The sequence below is a fragment of the Stegodyphus dumicola genome, chromosome X2 (assembly GCF_044657685.1).
Source record: "Stegodyphus dumicola isolate Sdum_Otavi_A_Nest chromosome X2, ASM4465768v1".
NCBI lineage: Eukaryota > Metazoa > Arthropoda > Arachnida > Araneae > Eresidae > Stegodyphus > Stegodyphus dumicola.
In genome coordinates this window covers 193,579,584-193,595,192 of record NC_140781.1, presented here as the reverse complement: position 1 = coordinate 193,595,192, position 15,609 = coordinate 193,579,584, and the positions used below count along the sequence as shown (strand labels likewise).

At 33.6% G+C, this 15,609-nt stretch overlaps 1 protein-coding gene across 1 annotated transcript in view; it reads left to right on the top strand.

The window, feature by feature from the left end:
- The window catches only part of TppII (Tripeptidyl-peptidase II), a 313,141-nt gene that overhangs the window by 196,114 nt on the left and 101,418 nt on the right, over positions 1–15,609 (top strand). Inside the window, exons 18-19 of the mRNA XM_085809472.1 lie at positions 2,491–2,645; positions 11,344–11,460. Of these exons, the coding sequence (XP_085665598.1) occupies positions 2,491–2,645; positions 11,344–11,460 (272 nt within the window). The remainder of the gene's footprint in view (positions 1–2,490; positions 2,646–11,343; positions 11,461–15,609) is intronic.

The window sequence follows — 15,609 nt, the reverse complement described above, 5'->3', positions numbered from 1 at the left end:
TTATTCACTAAGTATTTTTTCTTCAATATTTCATACTCAATGTTGCGGTTTCCGGAACCTGTAAAGGTTTATATTTTGAGAGGCAACGTGGATTCCAGGATTTGGCGGATTTCAGCTCGGCGGATTTTCGGTATTTGACTGTACTATCTTTTTCTGCAGAGCAGGTAACCTGTCCAAGTCCTAAACTTAATCGATTAATAAAAGTATATATACGTCCTTCCAAACTGCTATCATTTGCTTTGTGCTGCTACACCTAAAATTATTCGCAAAGTTAACGCATCGCCTGCACATCTGGGGCAGTTAACGCATCGGCTGAGCAAGGCGTATATATACGCCCGCGGCAGTTAAGGGATTAAGATGTACTAAAAGCATTGGCTGTATTACTGTCAGTATAGATATTCTTATATTATTTGTAAAACTAATTGGTTACTTTTTGCGAGTTTCATCTTGAATAGTTGTTAGGAATTAACTGATTTTCAAATTTAATTAAGAAATTAATATATTCTATAATCATTCAAATAATTACATTTTCCCATTTAAACTAATATTTTATTTAAAGCAGACTACTTTGTCCAGACTGTCCAGAAATCATGTTTGTTGATTGTTAAACAAAAAGGAGTCCATATTATTTAATTTATTCCACAGGACTATTCATTTTTGTGGAAAATGTGATTTACCAAAGTAATTGATAAGTACAGTAATTTCGCACGTATAGTCCGCACCATCGTATAGTCCGCAGACACGATTTTATATAAAAAAAGAATTTAAAAATTGTCAGATAGTCCGCACCACCGGATAGTCCGCAGACTATACGTCCGAAATTACGTTTTTTTAATACGGCAATATTCCCATGCTTTTTAAACACATCCTTTTGTTTGCGCAAATTTCTCACCGCTTTCTTGTCCACTTCAAAATAACGGAGTAAAATCCTAGTATACGGTGCAGCCTTGGCGCAACTTTGAAAATTATCGCCAACACCAAAAATGATCCAAAGAACGTCTATATATATACTATACACGCATAGTATATATACTATATACATAGTATATACTATGTTTAACTATATATTTTCTTTGAATGACCCGTTAACTACTCATCGTATATGTCCCGTTTTTACTGCTCATCATCAAGTCGCCAAAAGTAGTCAAATCCCGTGTGCATCTTATACTAGGATTAAACCAATAACGGCCCGCTTCTCTAATTCCATCTTTTTCAGTTTTCTCAACTACCTCTCAGCAGTAAATCTCCGGCGATGTTTCATCAACGTTAGCGAAGACGAAAGACAAAATATGAAAACAAAATACTGTGCAACGTGCTATCCTCGTGATAAGTGGCAATGAAATGTGACCTTCGACCCCACTCACTCGGTGTTGCCAAACCACGCTATAAGTAAACGAATCACGCTTTTTTTTTCGTACTCCAGGTACTTGCTACTATGGCTCCTAAAAACCGAGTTGACGCATCGACTACTTTTCCCCCTCCCGGCAGTTGTGCTAAAGCAGTGCGAAGGATACTTGGAATCTCACGCTTTTTTTATATTTGATCATCGGCAGTTCACGACAGCGTGTTTTTTAAATTTCAACAATTTTAACCGTGAACAACCAGCGTATTATCCGCACTGGTGGATAGTCCGCAGCTTCAAAAATTCGCATTTTAAACACAGATAGTCCGCGGACTATACGCGCGAAATTACGGTAAATCTAAATGCTATTGAAAAATCTAAACTTATGTTGGAAAGTTCTCATTTGATTTTGCAACATGCAGAGGCTGCTGTATTGGATTCAGTTGTAAAGTAGACTAACATTCTTTCAGTGTTAACTGAAAACGAGACATCCGGTAGTCTTAATCTTGCCCAAATGTAGACTGAGATAGTACATCTATTTGAACAAAATCAAGTTGTTCTAATGCAAAAAACTCTTTTGGCGGGATGGATATTTATGTTTTATGACTTCTCTAAATGAAATATCAAGTAAATCATTTTACTTTCAGCTGTTTTCTAAACTTAAAAAGAGGGAGATTTTTGAAGGACCCTTGTGTAAATCATGGTTTTGTTTTTTAGATAACATACAATGGCATGCTTTATTACCTGAAAACCAATTTTAGCATATGAAAGTTGAAAGCCATATTTGGTTTATATTATTAATTGATTCCCATTTTAATCGATTTCATTTTAATAAGGTCGGTATAATAAGGTTAATATGTTTGTCTGTCAACCTCAAATGTGTAACAGAGCATGCATAAAAAGTCTCAAGTCAAGTTTGAATGTGCTGAACTGTATTATTTATTAATGCATAAATTGTTAGACATACATTCTTAATTTAAGGCCCTATATGAAACTTCCATCAAAATTAAAGCAAGATGTAAAAAAAGAAATTAAAACGTTTGCAAAAATGTCATTTTTTAAAGGGAAATGATATGTATAATTTAATGCACAATAAAATAAAATTATATAAATTTCAAAGTTGGAATGAAAGATAGTTTCTCATTTAGCTTTACGCATAAGCTCTTGTGATGATAAAAAGTGCTGTTCCATGGTCATCCATGCGCTTCAAGTCCGTCCTCAGATGAATTGCAAGGCTCAAGAGTATTTCAAATTTCTTCGCCTTGAGCCTAAAGAAGAGTATGTTTGTATGTTTCAAGTTAAAGTGAGTAACTTCCTTTATGAATTCTTTAAGTTTGTTTATTGTGGGCAAATGACTTATATTGATATGAAAATAAAATTTTGCAGTGATATATTATTTGGCTGACTGTTTATTATATATTGGCTAAAGTATACACAACTGAAAAATTATGTGCTGATTTTTTTTAAAAGTTATTTTAAAATTTCATGTTATTCTCATCATTGTAGTGTAGTTTTATTTTATTCTTTGTGTCAACTTTAGCGTATCTATGTGTGTGCGTGTGCATATCACAATTTTTTACCTATTTATAGCGAATTTTAAAATTAACTGGTTTTGTATTTCACTCCTTTTGGGTCTTAGTGGAAATGGTTCTAAATTTTTTACTTTTTGTCATATATATATATATATATATACAGAGAGAGAGAGACAGAATATGTAAATGAAAATTCTCTCCTGTGAAATGTGACATGAAATTTAGATAGCAAATGTGTACTATTGTGGAAATTGTTAATTACAATTTGTAAATAATTAAACTGGAATTACGAATTAATATTCAAAACTAAAGAATAAAACTAGAGAATTATTACTATTTTCCATAGAAAAATCCTGACTCTCAAGGGGAACTTCTTTATACAACCCTCAGCAATTCTTAAAAAGCATGTTTCATCATTTGGTATATCTGACCAAAATCCGAATTCCAGTTTTCAATTTCTGTTCAATTTTATAAAATCCAAATTAAAATCTTAAAAAGTTCAAATATGTGAAGTAATTCCTCAATGTGTGCATAAACAATTAATTACAGTTAATTTCAAAAATAAATATAGTAATCGTACATAACAATGCTTAAAACTAAAAAATGTGTACAAAAAAATGAAATAGAAATCAAATGCAAATGAAAAGAAAGAAATAAGCAAATATAAGTCATACAGGTAATTTTTACATGTAGGGCAAATTTGATTTTAAACCTTATTTACATTTTACTCTAAACAAAAGAGATTTCATAGGAGATAATTTTCATTTATATATTCTTTAAATTAAATTTTATCTTTGTGGCAGTAGAGCAGGGTTTTACTTTTTAAGTCCCTTTTTAAATAAATTTTAAAGTTTTTCTGCTTTTTCTTTATAAATTATATATAGATAGATATATAACACTTAAAGTAAAAAATCAAAACGCACTTTTCAGAGGTAAAATTTAGTGCTACTGCAGCTAAGATTAATTAAATATTAGTTCAGAAAACATAGAATAAAATGTATTGTAATTAAAAACTATGCAGTTTTTACTGACTCTTAACTTCTATATTATAAAGTTTTTAATCATAATAGTGATTGTTCTACATTTTCCAAAAGGGCAACCTCTCTATTATATATACAGTCAAAAGTCGTTAATCCGGACCTCAAAGCTACAAACTTTCTGCGACGCATGTGCGTAATACCTTTATGCATGCGCATTTGCGTTTAATGTATAATGGACCATATAAGCTAAGCTAAAATTATCTATTTCAATTAATGTTGCAGATTGCGTTGTTCCTTAATTTTCGAATTGGATCCGGCTTATTATTTTTTGCAGACTGTTAGAGCAATTTTATAAAAGTAAGCTTGAACTTTCAATTATGTCAAAAAGAATTTCCGATTCTAGAGCTGGCAAAGGATCTACAAAGCGAAAGCTTGTTTCGATGTCCATGAAACAAAAAAAGAAATCGCTGCAAAAATGGATTAAGGCGTATCCTTTGTTTCTCTAAGCATTCCGAAATCTGTTTATCAATTTCACACTGCTCTGCACGGGTGGGGGGGTGTCGCGGTGCCCAATGAATTGGAAGTTAATCTGTCAGCACTATCGTTATCTTCAGGGCAGATGTTTTTATTATATTCGGCTTATAATTCCTTACAAAGTGTAGTATTTCATCTCGATGTACTCCATTTTTGATATGATTTAAATCAAATTCCTCATCATTATAAATATCATGAATACAGATCAAATAGTTTTCTGGTTGCAATTTTCTAATTTCGACTATGCGTAATGTATGCTTTACGCATGCGCGCGTTGAAAGAAATGTTTAATAAAGTAAACAAATAAATATTCAGCTTTTTTTGTCCTTCTAAATTTTGATACCCTTTAGATCACAATTGCTCTTTATTTCATAAATTACAGTTTCATATTTTTAATTTTATAATTTCTGCTTGCCATCTTACCAGATTTAAACTGATGATCTATAATCTCGAAAAATCGATAATCCGGAATCGCCGAAGTCCTGACGAGTCCGGATTAAAGACTTTTGACTGTATATATATTACTACTTTTCCAGCTGTTTTAATTTCTGTTTGATTTTTTAGTCATGAAATTTTTTGGGTATGCATAAACGTATGCATAAAATATAAAATTTTATATAGTAGAATAGATTCTTTGAAATTGTATAAATGTGAAATTTATATGGGTTGGATTTCTCAGGGAAAGAATTCTGAACTGAATTGAGATTGGGTTGGCAGGTTTTTCATTAATTATTTATCTATTGGCCGTACAAATAAGTCTCTGCCGTTTGAAAAAAAAATTGCATCACTAGTAAGTTATGATTAAATTGTCTGATGTAAAACACCATGTCATAAGGTTGGACATCTGCTTACAACATAACTTTGAAATATTAGTGATTTTGTATCAGGGTCTTATAATTTTTTAAGCAAAAATCTCAAGTTTTGAGATGAGTGAGCATCATTTGTGGGAAATTTTAATTCTTTAATTTGAAGAAATTGGCATTCAGGTCCATCGATTGCTTGTAGAAGCATACATTGAGGCTACCTTAAGTGAGAGAAGTTTTTGTGAGTGGTTCCAAAAATTTAAGAACAGTGAATATGATATCGAAGACAAAAAACAGAAAGGAAGTGTGCGAACACGTGAAATTGGAATCATTATTACATGAAGATTCATGCTAAACACAAATAAACATTAGCACTTACATTACGAGTAACTCAACAAGTAATTTCACATCTTTTAAAATCATTTGGAATGATTCAAAAGCAAGGAAATTGATTTCCATATGAGCTGAAGCAGAGAAACATTGAATGCCAATTTTTTACATGTGAAATGCTGCTTGCTAGGCATAATTGAAAGGGTGTTTTTTGCTTCGTATAGTCATTGGTGATAAAACCCACTGCAATACCCCAAAGAAGATGGAGTAATGGTGTCCGTCTGCCCATGCTTCAACATCGACAGCCAAGCTGAATATTCATGTGAAAAAATTATATTGTATATATAGTGGAATCATCTTGCAGTTATGTATTATGAGTTGTTCAAACCAAACGATACCATTACCAGGGCTCTCTGCCCAATCCAATTGATGAGATTAAGCTGAGCACTCAAAAATATGCCCACTACTACTCCAGAAATGGCAAGATTATTCTCCTGCATGATAGTGCTCAGCCACTTGTTGCGGTGCTGGCAATAACCTACTCAGAAACACTCAAGTGAGAAGTTTGCCCTCTCTCACTGTATTCACCAGACATTGCTCCTTCTGATTCTTGGGTTGATGGATGATGCATGGCCTGTCTGAGCAGCACTTCACATCATATGCAAATACCAAAAATTGGGTTGATTTGTGAATAGCCTAAAAAAAATAAAGCATTCTTCCGAGGCGTTATCCTTATGCTGCCAGAAGGATAGGAAATAGTGGCTAGCAATGAACAATACTTTGAGTAAAACAAAGCGTACTGTTCTTTCACAATAAATGCCCAATTTTTAATAATAAAATCGTAGAGACTTTTTCTGCTCCCGATATGTCTGCTAACTTTTGTGAATTTTTTGTAATCTTTATGGAATTAGTTTTAGTTTTAAAATTTTATGGGAAAAATTACTTTTTAAAAAATATTGCAATTTTTTTATAAAGATGGCAAAAATTGGGCTATTTGATTGAGGCAAATGAATATTATAAGTGTGCCTTGGAAAAAATGTGTACGTTATCATTTAATTTCAAACAAGTATAGTAACATTATAACATTACTGTTAAAATAGTGAAGTTATTCCCACCTATTTTTTTTTTAAGAAACTGTCAGGTCATTAGAGGTGTTAAGGCAATAAGAATCAACATAATATTCTTAGATTTCCGGGATTAGTTTCAAAGGTTTAAACATAAACCTACTTCTTCAACTGCAGAAGTGCAAATGATGAAAGAGAAGCTTCTGTTCAACGAGAAGTAAGTCAAGCTACTGGTGCCGTTTATTGATGAAAAATGAAAACAACTGTGAAATAATTTCCTTTAACTGTTTTCATTTGAAGATATATTTTTGTAAATCTCAAAACAGTCAGAATTGATGCACATCTCAGTACCTACTTTGCATAAGAAAGTGATGCATTAGAGTCAGTATCAATAATAAGAACTATATTCAAATGTAGAAAAGTAGAAGTTTTGTCCTCCTCATAAAAATATTTTCCCAGTAAAATCTTTAAAAATGGTGAAGGTATTATTATGTAATTTAAAATCTGATTGGTTGCCATCAATACTAGCTTGTATTTTATCAGCATCCTATAATTATCATAGCTGTTATATCTTATAATTATCATAGTTGTTGTATCTTATAATTATCATAGTTGTAAAATAAAGAGGTACAAGTGATCTTCTGAGTCTTTAAAAAACTGAAAGGGCAACTGAGTGCACAATACTTTGTCACATCTACAGGCTGGTCATAAAAAAGCTTCCCTGATATATGAAACCCTAATGCCCTGTCTGCTCAACCAGTCAAAATTAGACTTCAGATATTATTATTTGAAGATATGTGCTTAAGATTGTGATGATTTAAAAGAGTGGAGCTCTCATGGTTATGGTCACAATGAAAGCAATTCAAAAGGTAATGCCCACTTTTTTCCCTGCACAAACTGATCAGCACCCTAAAAAATACCTTTTTGATGGCCAATACATCATTTATGATGAAAATTGCCTTCGTAAAATATTTGCAAAGAGCATTGTAAATAACTAGAGACAATGCAAAAGAGGATTAAAATAATGCTATTATTAGAATCACAGATTTTCAGTGTGCTTGTTGTTGCAGATGATAATGTATTACATGTGTGAGATTGTTGACAGTAATGACGAAAGTAACATAGCAAGAAGAATCTGTATAACTTCATGTTTTATAGCATCTTTCAATTCTGACAAATTTTACGGATTTGTCGTATACACCTAGATTTCAGAAAATCTCAGAACCAGAAACCTCTCAAAGTGCAGTTGGGGGATTATGGTAGCCACGAAACTGCAGATACAGGAGACGACTCTTATCTCTAATAACTGCAGAATAGAAGTGCTGTTGCAGTACTTGCGGAACACATGTGACAACTTGTGGAGGAATGCTATTTTGAATACGTAGAATGTCATGAAGGTCATTTTGCTGCTGCAGTTGGAATTACGTAATTCTGCAACATTGTTGTATACTGAGCACTTGTGTTGGAGCATGTTTCATACCTGTGGAAGTGACCTCTTCTGAGAAGTATTTACTGAGAACAAATGTGCTTGTGATGATACAATATGCAATCACTTTAGCTTCGTATAAAGGTGCTGGTGCTACATCATGAGGATTTTCATCAGCCCTGGGAATGCAATTCTAGGAATTTACATTCCCAGTTAAGGAGAAATGTACCTCATCTGCTTATAATATCTACAGGGGCCATATGCTACATTCATATCTGATGAGGAAAACATTATCAGTCTTTACTCTATTGCTCATCTCCAGGTTGCAGCATCTAGATGCACTGGAATCAATAAAGAAACATCTGCAGAACAGAGTGCAGAAGGAGTGTATACATCCCACCTGTGGGTAATGCTTCTTGCGGTATGAAAAGGACCTGCAGTATTATGTACTTGACAGCAATTTTAGCAGAAACACATGGTTGTGGTTTATCATGTGGGCTTCCTCTTAGCTTATGACTTTTCCAATAAACTCTCACTACTTCAGGAAAATTTTTCACATTCAGATCAGGAAGCTTTATCAATTTACCTCATTGTTTCCCTGTAAGTGTCATATCAATAAACTGAGAGTGTTAGCTTGTTCAAAGACTTGATTGATGAAACAGTCTTCCCACGCTGCTTACTAAAGGTTTTCCAAAAGTAACACTTTGCACATGGTGTTCTGTGATTGGTGATCTCTATGAATTATGCAAAATGTGTCAGCGCATTTTGTGTTGTAACTATCCTTTATAATGCGGTTGCTAATAATGTCTTATGCCAGCAGTTTGTCATACATGTATCGTTCCAACCCCATTTATAGGTTTTCAATGCTCTGATCGATTTGCACAGAAAAGTTATTGCCATTAAAAATTTCTTCAAACTTTTCAAGGTAATTGTGAGAGCTCTGTTTTTTAAATCATCACAATCTCAGGCAAATAGGCCGCTAGAGGCTCAAACATCAGAGAAGTTTTTTTTTTTTTAATCACCCTGTATTTTTGTTATTCATACTGGGAAAATTAACCTGAAGGAATATTTAATTCATGCTATTCAGAAACAAATCTTGGTAATTTATTTTATCAGAATTCGCAATACTTTATACAGCTATAAAATTAGCTGTTGTTGGACAAACATGTTTGGAAACTGAGTAACTTGGCTAGAGATATGTTTAGATAAATGCATTATTAAAAGAGTTATTTTAGACATCAGTATATTTCTCTTGAGTCTGGGTTATGTAGGTTTACTAGCAGTTATAAATTCTTCTGCTGTTTATTGTTATAAATTCATCTGAAAGGCTGATTACTGAATGCTCTTTTTGAAAGAAATTTTCAAAATGTTAAAAGAAACAGTTATCTGTTAGGATGGTCTAGAGCAGCAGTCATCAACCCTTAGAATTTCACGGACCACTACATGTATAATTTTAATATTTGGTGGACCACTAATATGAATTAAAAAAAGATAAATACATATATTCATTGAAACATTGAAAAATTACAAGAAAAGTACAAGAATCTCACCTTCTTGTACAGAAAGCTTCACATTTCCATATCACTGAAAAGGAACTTCATGAAAAGGAAGAACGAACTGGCAAACACAAAGCAATATCAATAAACTGAGAGTGTTATGCTGCCAGTTTTTAATTATTGTAAACATAATAATCATTGCTTACTCAGCAGTGACGCCATTCATCAGAAGTTAAACGAAACAAAAATGTAATTTTCCAGTGATGCAATTTTAAACAAAATGCAGGTATTTCTTATAAAAATCCATCAAGATGCCTATTGACAGCGAGAAATACTATGTTATTAATGACCACCATATGTCCGTAATTCAAAAGGAAAGAACAAAGTGCTATTATTGATAACAGCTGCATATCCATGGACGCCAACTCTCACTTTCAAATGTCGTTATATACACCTGCAAAAGTCGCTAAATTCAGAAGAAATTTTTCTAAAAGTAGTAGCTAGAATTAAAAAAAAAAAACTATGTTCCATATCCTGAAATTGTTTTTGTTACTCATTATATTTTAAACTGAATCTTGATAAAAATATAAATAATGTCTCAAATTTTCTGTGGATCATCAAAAATTTTGTGCGGACCACCAGTTGGTGATCATTGGTCTACAGAATATGCAAAGGTTTAGCTAACTAAATAGTTAATATTCTGCTGCTTTGTAAAGAGTAATAAAGCATACTGATAGTATTTTTTACGGCAATAAAATAATAAAGTGTGCGGGTTTCTGCACACTTTATTAGCTGAGTTTCTTGTTGCTGTTGCCACTAAATGATCTACCATGAGCTGAGGCGCAGTAATGTTACTTCTCCTTTAAGCGAAATAAGCCAGCTTTGAGCCTAAATAACAGTCTCCTGCAAGGGTTGTGTAACTCGAGGCCTGCCCGAAACATGTCTTCTAGATACAGAATTCTTGGATTCAAATGGATTCCATAGTCGGAGACATTGAGGTATCTAGCAGCATCAGCTTGTCACATCCCCGTTTCCATCCATCCGATCGCCCGTGACCTCAAAGAATAAGGGAAACGACTTCTGGACATTGATAGACTCTCCCGGATGTTGTCCATGAAACTGTAATAACTATAGATCAACACCTGGGAACAAAAATTACAATTTTTACATTTTTTCTCCAACTCCTATACAAATATTCATTTCTATAAAATAAAAGTGATAACTATTGTTTTTGTGTATATTTCATTATTGTCATGCATATGAACTGTTAATTGAAACATTACTGACATTTTTGTAATGGTAAGATTTGGAAAACATGCTGCTCCTTAACTTTTGGAGGACAGTGTATTGCAAAAAGGTCATTTGTTCATCAATTAAGTTTCACTTTTAGGGTAAAATTAACATTCAAATCTGCATAGTGTATCACCATGTGTTTCCTTGTAGTAGGTTTTGAATTTGATTCAAATTTGGGGCTTTTACATTCACACTGGTTGAAAAATTCACCTTTAAATATTAGCAGTGTTATAAACAGTGGAGTGTTACATACATAAAATGGCCATATATTAAAAGAGCTTTTATTGCCAAAAACATGTTATAAACTCCTCTTGTAGTTTACATTCATATTAAATTTGGCAGCTTCTTAGGCCTAAAATATATGTATCCTGCTTTCAGCATTTTCTGTGTTGTAGTGTTTTACTAAGCAAATATATTTTGTTCCACATTTTATTTTAAAATTTTCCATATTGTAATGTTATATATAAGAAAAAATCTGTGCTTGTCAGTACTGAATAAAAATTCATATTCTGTTACTTTTCATCAAAATGTCTCTTTTTGTAGGAAAAGCTTGTTTTGGAATTAGTTTTGATGCCCTGGTGGAATTGTCTGGATTCTGTGAAAATCAATTATAATGTTTCTTTCAAAGGCCTTATTCCAGATACATCAAGTTTGACAATGGTATAAAGTTTTTGTGTTTTTAGTAAAAATATGTGTGTATTTATTTTGTGATAATTTTAAAATTACATTTAAGTTGCTTTTCCATTTGTATTTGTCATTTTCTGTATTGATACACAACTGTAGTTGATTTAAAGATACTTTTAGTTGCATATAGTATGCAGCATGCTCATATAAGCATTTTAATTACTGCTTGAAAAATTTTTGTTGTTATCAGTTTCATTTTACAGTGTAAAAAAGGAAAAGTTAATAGTTAAATCTAATGTATTAAGTTGTTACCTATAAGTTGTGAGTGTGTTAATTATGATTATTCAATTATTTGAGTTATGAGGATTGAAGCAAACATTTAAAAAATGGTATAATGCTGTAATGTAGGTTAAATAAGAGAATGTCTGTTTTCATTTTAATAGCATTCCAATAATTTATATCTCTCTTTAATACTAATTCTTATAATTAAAGTGCTTTGTTTCCAAGCTCATACCCTCATGCTTTTCTAGTCTTTCATTTACAGTTAATATTCCATGTTTAATATATGTTATAACTTTTGAATTTATCAGCCAAGCTGTGATTTATGGAAAGCCATGTATTTTTCAGTGTCAAATATTTTACATGGTAGTTTTATAATGTGTAATATTTTTATCAAAATTTAACAGCTTGTGAATTTATGAAATAAAGTGCAGAATATGTTTACAGTTGGATGGGCTGAAAAAACTTCTTTAAATTTTTCTATCTCTACAACCAGGAAAAGTGGTCTGTTGCCTAGCTAAGCAAAATGGGTGAACAAATTCAAATAAAATTATATTTTATGTTCACACGTTGCACTCAAAGTTTTGAAAATTGTGAAATTTTGAAGTTTTTCATCAATTTTTGATAGTTACTAAATTCACTACTATCAAAACACTATAGGTCGTAATGTGAATTTTGGGCATGAGGCACACAGAAAAAGTTTAAAATATGTAATTTCAATTTATTTATTGTTTTTGAAAAACACTCGAGAAACACAGTTTTTTGTAAAAATAGCAATAGTTCTTACTTTTTGCTATGAACCTTTTTAAATTATGAACTATAATTATCAAATACTCTGTTGCAAAAACATATGCACCCAGAAAGAATTGAGTCACATCAACAAACGTTGCCAGTAGCACAGTGTTCAAGTAAACAAACAAATGATCAATAAGTGGGAACAAAGATGCATTTTATTTATGAGTAGTGGTACAAAGAATGTGACAATCAGTAGTTAGTAAAGCTATACTAGCTGTACAAACCAATACTCAGTTGGGCATGGATTCAATTAAGTTTCTGGTTGTGTGCCACTCGGTAACAAATGGTACGTTTGACCACTCACCTCTCCGTTTCCAGATAAGTATCTGGCAGTCATCATCATTGAGAGAACATGATTTATTGCTGAAGATCACATTTCTCCAATCAGACACTGTCCAGCTTCAGCGACAGCTGCACCATGCAAGACAGCACTGCTTACTTTTTCTTGATGTTGAACTGGTCAGGTATAAGACATCTCTGCTAAATAGCATTTTGTGCCAAACGCACCAAATCCCGTGCTTCCTAGCTCTATTTGGTTTAGGTCACCTACTTTGTTATAAAGTCTAACAGCCCTTTAATAGAGCTCAGGTGTAACTCATTAGTATTGAGAATGCCTAAAGTAGTCAACATTATCAGAAGTTAAGGTTAGTAGCCTGTTCCTCCGATAAATGTTTTTCAGGATGTCCCTTAATGAATACAGCCATCTTGACCACCCTAAGGACCTCCTTGAAGGTATAACCTTCGTCTGTCTCTTTTAGCAGTCTTCAGGGCTGTATTCTAATCCATCCTTTGAGATTACCCTTTTTTCACCTTCCTTACTACCCAAGTACCTTTGGGAATTTTCAGTTGTCTGGTTTTTTTTTTTTTTTTTTTTTTTTTTCCCGTACCAGACATTCTCTTTTTGATTTTGATTTTATCTAGAGAGACAGTTATGCTTTTAATAGTTTTCTGACCTTCTCCAGTTGTTGATTGAGTAATTTGAGTAGAGGTCATTTCTACTTCACGTAGTTAAGGAATTCATTTCTGCTCCAGTTGATTTCCTCTGGATTTTTCTTGTTTTAAGAAAAAAGGCCTACCTCAAAAGCAGCATTTCTAGTTACATATTGTCATTTTAAGCCACGTTTAAACTAGAAAAGAATGCACAGGATAAAAAGATCCGCCTGGTATTATCTGTTGCTGGGTAAGTCAAAATACTGTAGAAGTTGCAAGGCATTCTAGAGGCTGCATTAAGACACTATAACCACAGTGTTATTCATCCTAGGCATGGGTCGCATAACACCAGGGTTACAAGAGGGAGTTTGTAGCTTGTTATTATGCAAAGCTATCCTGTCAGATAGTACAAGACATCAGGCTATTCACCACTTGCTGACGTGGCTGGTAAACACAAGTATATTGAAGAGCCTTTGCTTTAATACCACTCCTCACCGAGAGCATTGAGCTCACCCAGAGACAAAACCATGATACATATGTGGCTGATGCTAGAATGCATAAAGCACCCATGCTCTGTTTTTCCACATGACCAATATATTGGTATAAGTAGCTGCTTTATCACATTTCAAAAAAGGTAAAATCATTACGGCTTGGCATCTGGAAATGTCAGTTTCAGAAACAGCACATTTGGTAGCTGACTGCACATGTTGTGATTACTTATCAAAAGTGCTGCATGGATGGTGAAATAGAAAGTCACCTACCAGCAGTTTGTCAGCCATGGTGCATTGATTTCAGAGGAGAATAAAGGCTATTGCACATTGTTTGTCATGACTGAAGGGCTACGAAGCCAAAATCACCAGCAGCTACAACAGTGGCAACCTAGATGGTGTTCTCAACACACAGTGCAGTATATGCTGCTGCATATATAGGCGTACACAGATGCCTGAATTGTGTCCCTGTGCTGATGGCATGTCATCTCTGACAGTGCCTTCAGTGCAAGGACATGGGAAAATAAAAGAATGGAAAAAGTCCCTTGGCTTGATGAAGCATGTTTTCTGGTCAGTTACATTGATGGACGAATATATCAGATTCCAATTGACACTATGGCACCCGGGTGAACAGTTGGCCAGTTACAAGGCGAAGGCAGTGGTATTATGGTTAGCAATGTTTTCATGAGGACCCATCATTTCCATATAACAATCAAGGATTGTTATATAGAAGGTTATATGGAATGGTATTAATGCAATGGCTCTTTTGTTTTTTAAGACCTACCCCACCATTTCCAAATAACAATCCTTAATGTGGTTGCACTGCGTGAACATCAATGCAGGCCATGTGCGCTCCTTCATGGCAACAGTGTTCCTGGTAGGTGATGGCATTTACTAACAAGATAATGAACTATGTCATAAGTACCAAATCATCAGGTAGAGGTTCCTGGAACATTGAGAGGAATTTTAAGTCATGTCTTGGCCTACGAATTCACCTAACATTAATCCAACTGAACATTTGTGGTTTCACCTGGAAAATCAAATTTGTGTTCCATGCAATGTGCAGGAATTGTAGGAACAGTGCTTAGTGCCAGTGGTGAATGCCTAGTACCAGATACCTCAGACTATGTATTGTCAAGTCAATGCCTCCCTGGGTGTTTGAGAGAGTGGGTTGAGAGTCAATGCCTCGCTGGGTGCTTGAGAGTGAAATGTGGTCCTACTTCATATTGAACAGAAGGTCATAATGCAATGTGTCTTCAGTGTGTATGGATTACAGCCTCATTATTTCATAATCTGTTCTGGCACCCCATTTTCATTGAGATTTAGTTTGATGGCTCTCTTTTTCTGGATGTCTTAGTTTGCCTGATTGCTGATTATGCTACTTTAGGGTTTCCTTCATAGTCTATAGGAAGCCACTTCACTAAGTTTTAGTGTGATCTGGTTCTTTTGGTTGCACTTGAGTTATTCTGCTTGGTCTCGGTTTTTGCATTTTTCTTATTGTTATTATGTACTGTCAAAGTGGATTTTTCTTCCAGCTGCCAGATTTTGGTATATACCAACACACACACACAATTTGCAGGATGGCCCATGAGTAATTTGATTGCACTGTAACTTCTAGCAGATTTGGCATGATAAGAAAATAAATGGCTTATTATGTACCATTAGCAATCATTGCCACTGATATCAGTTTTCC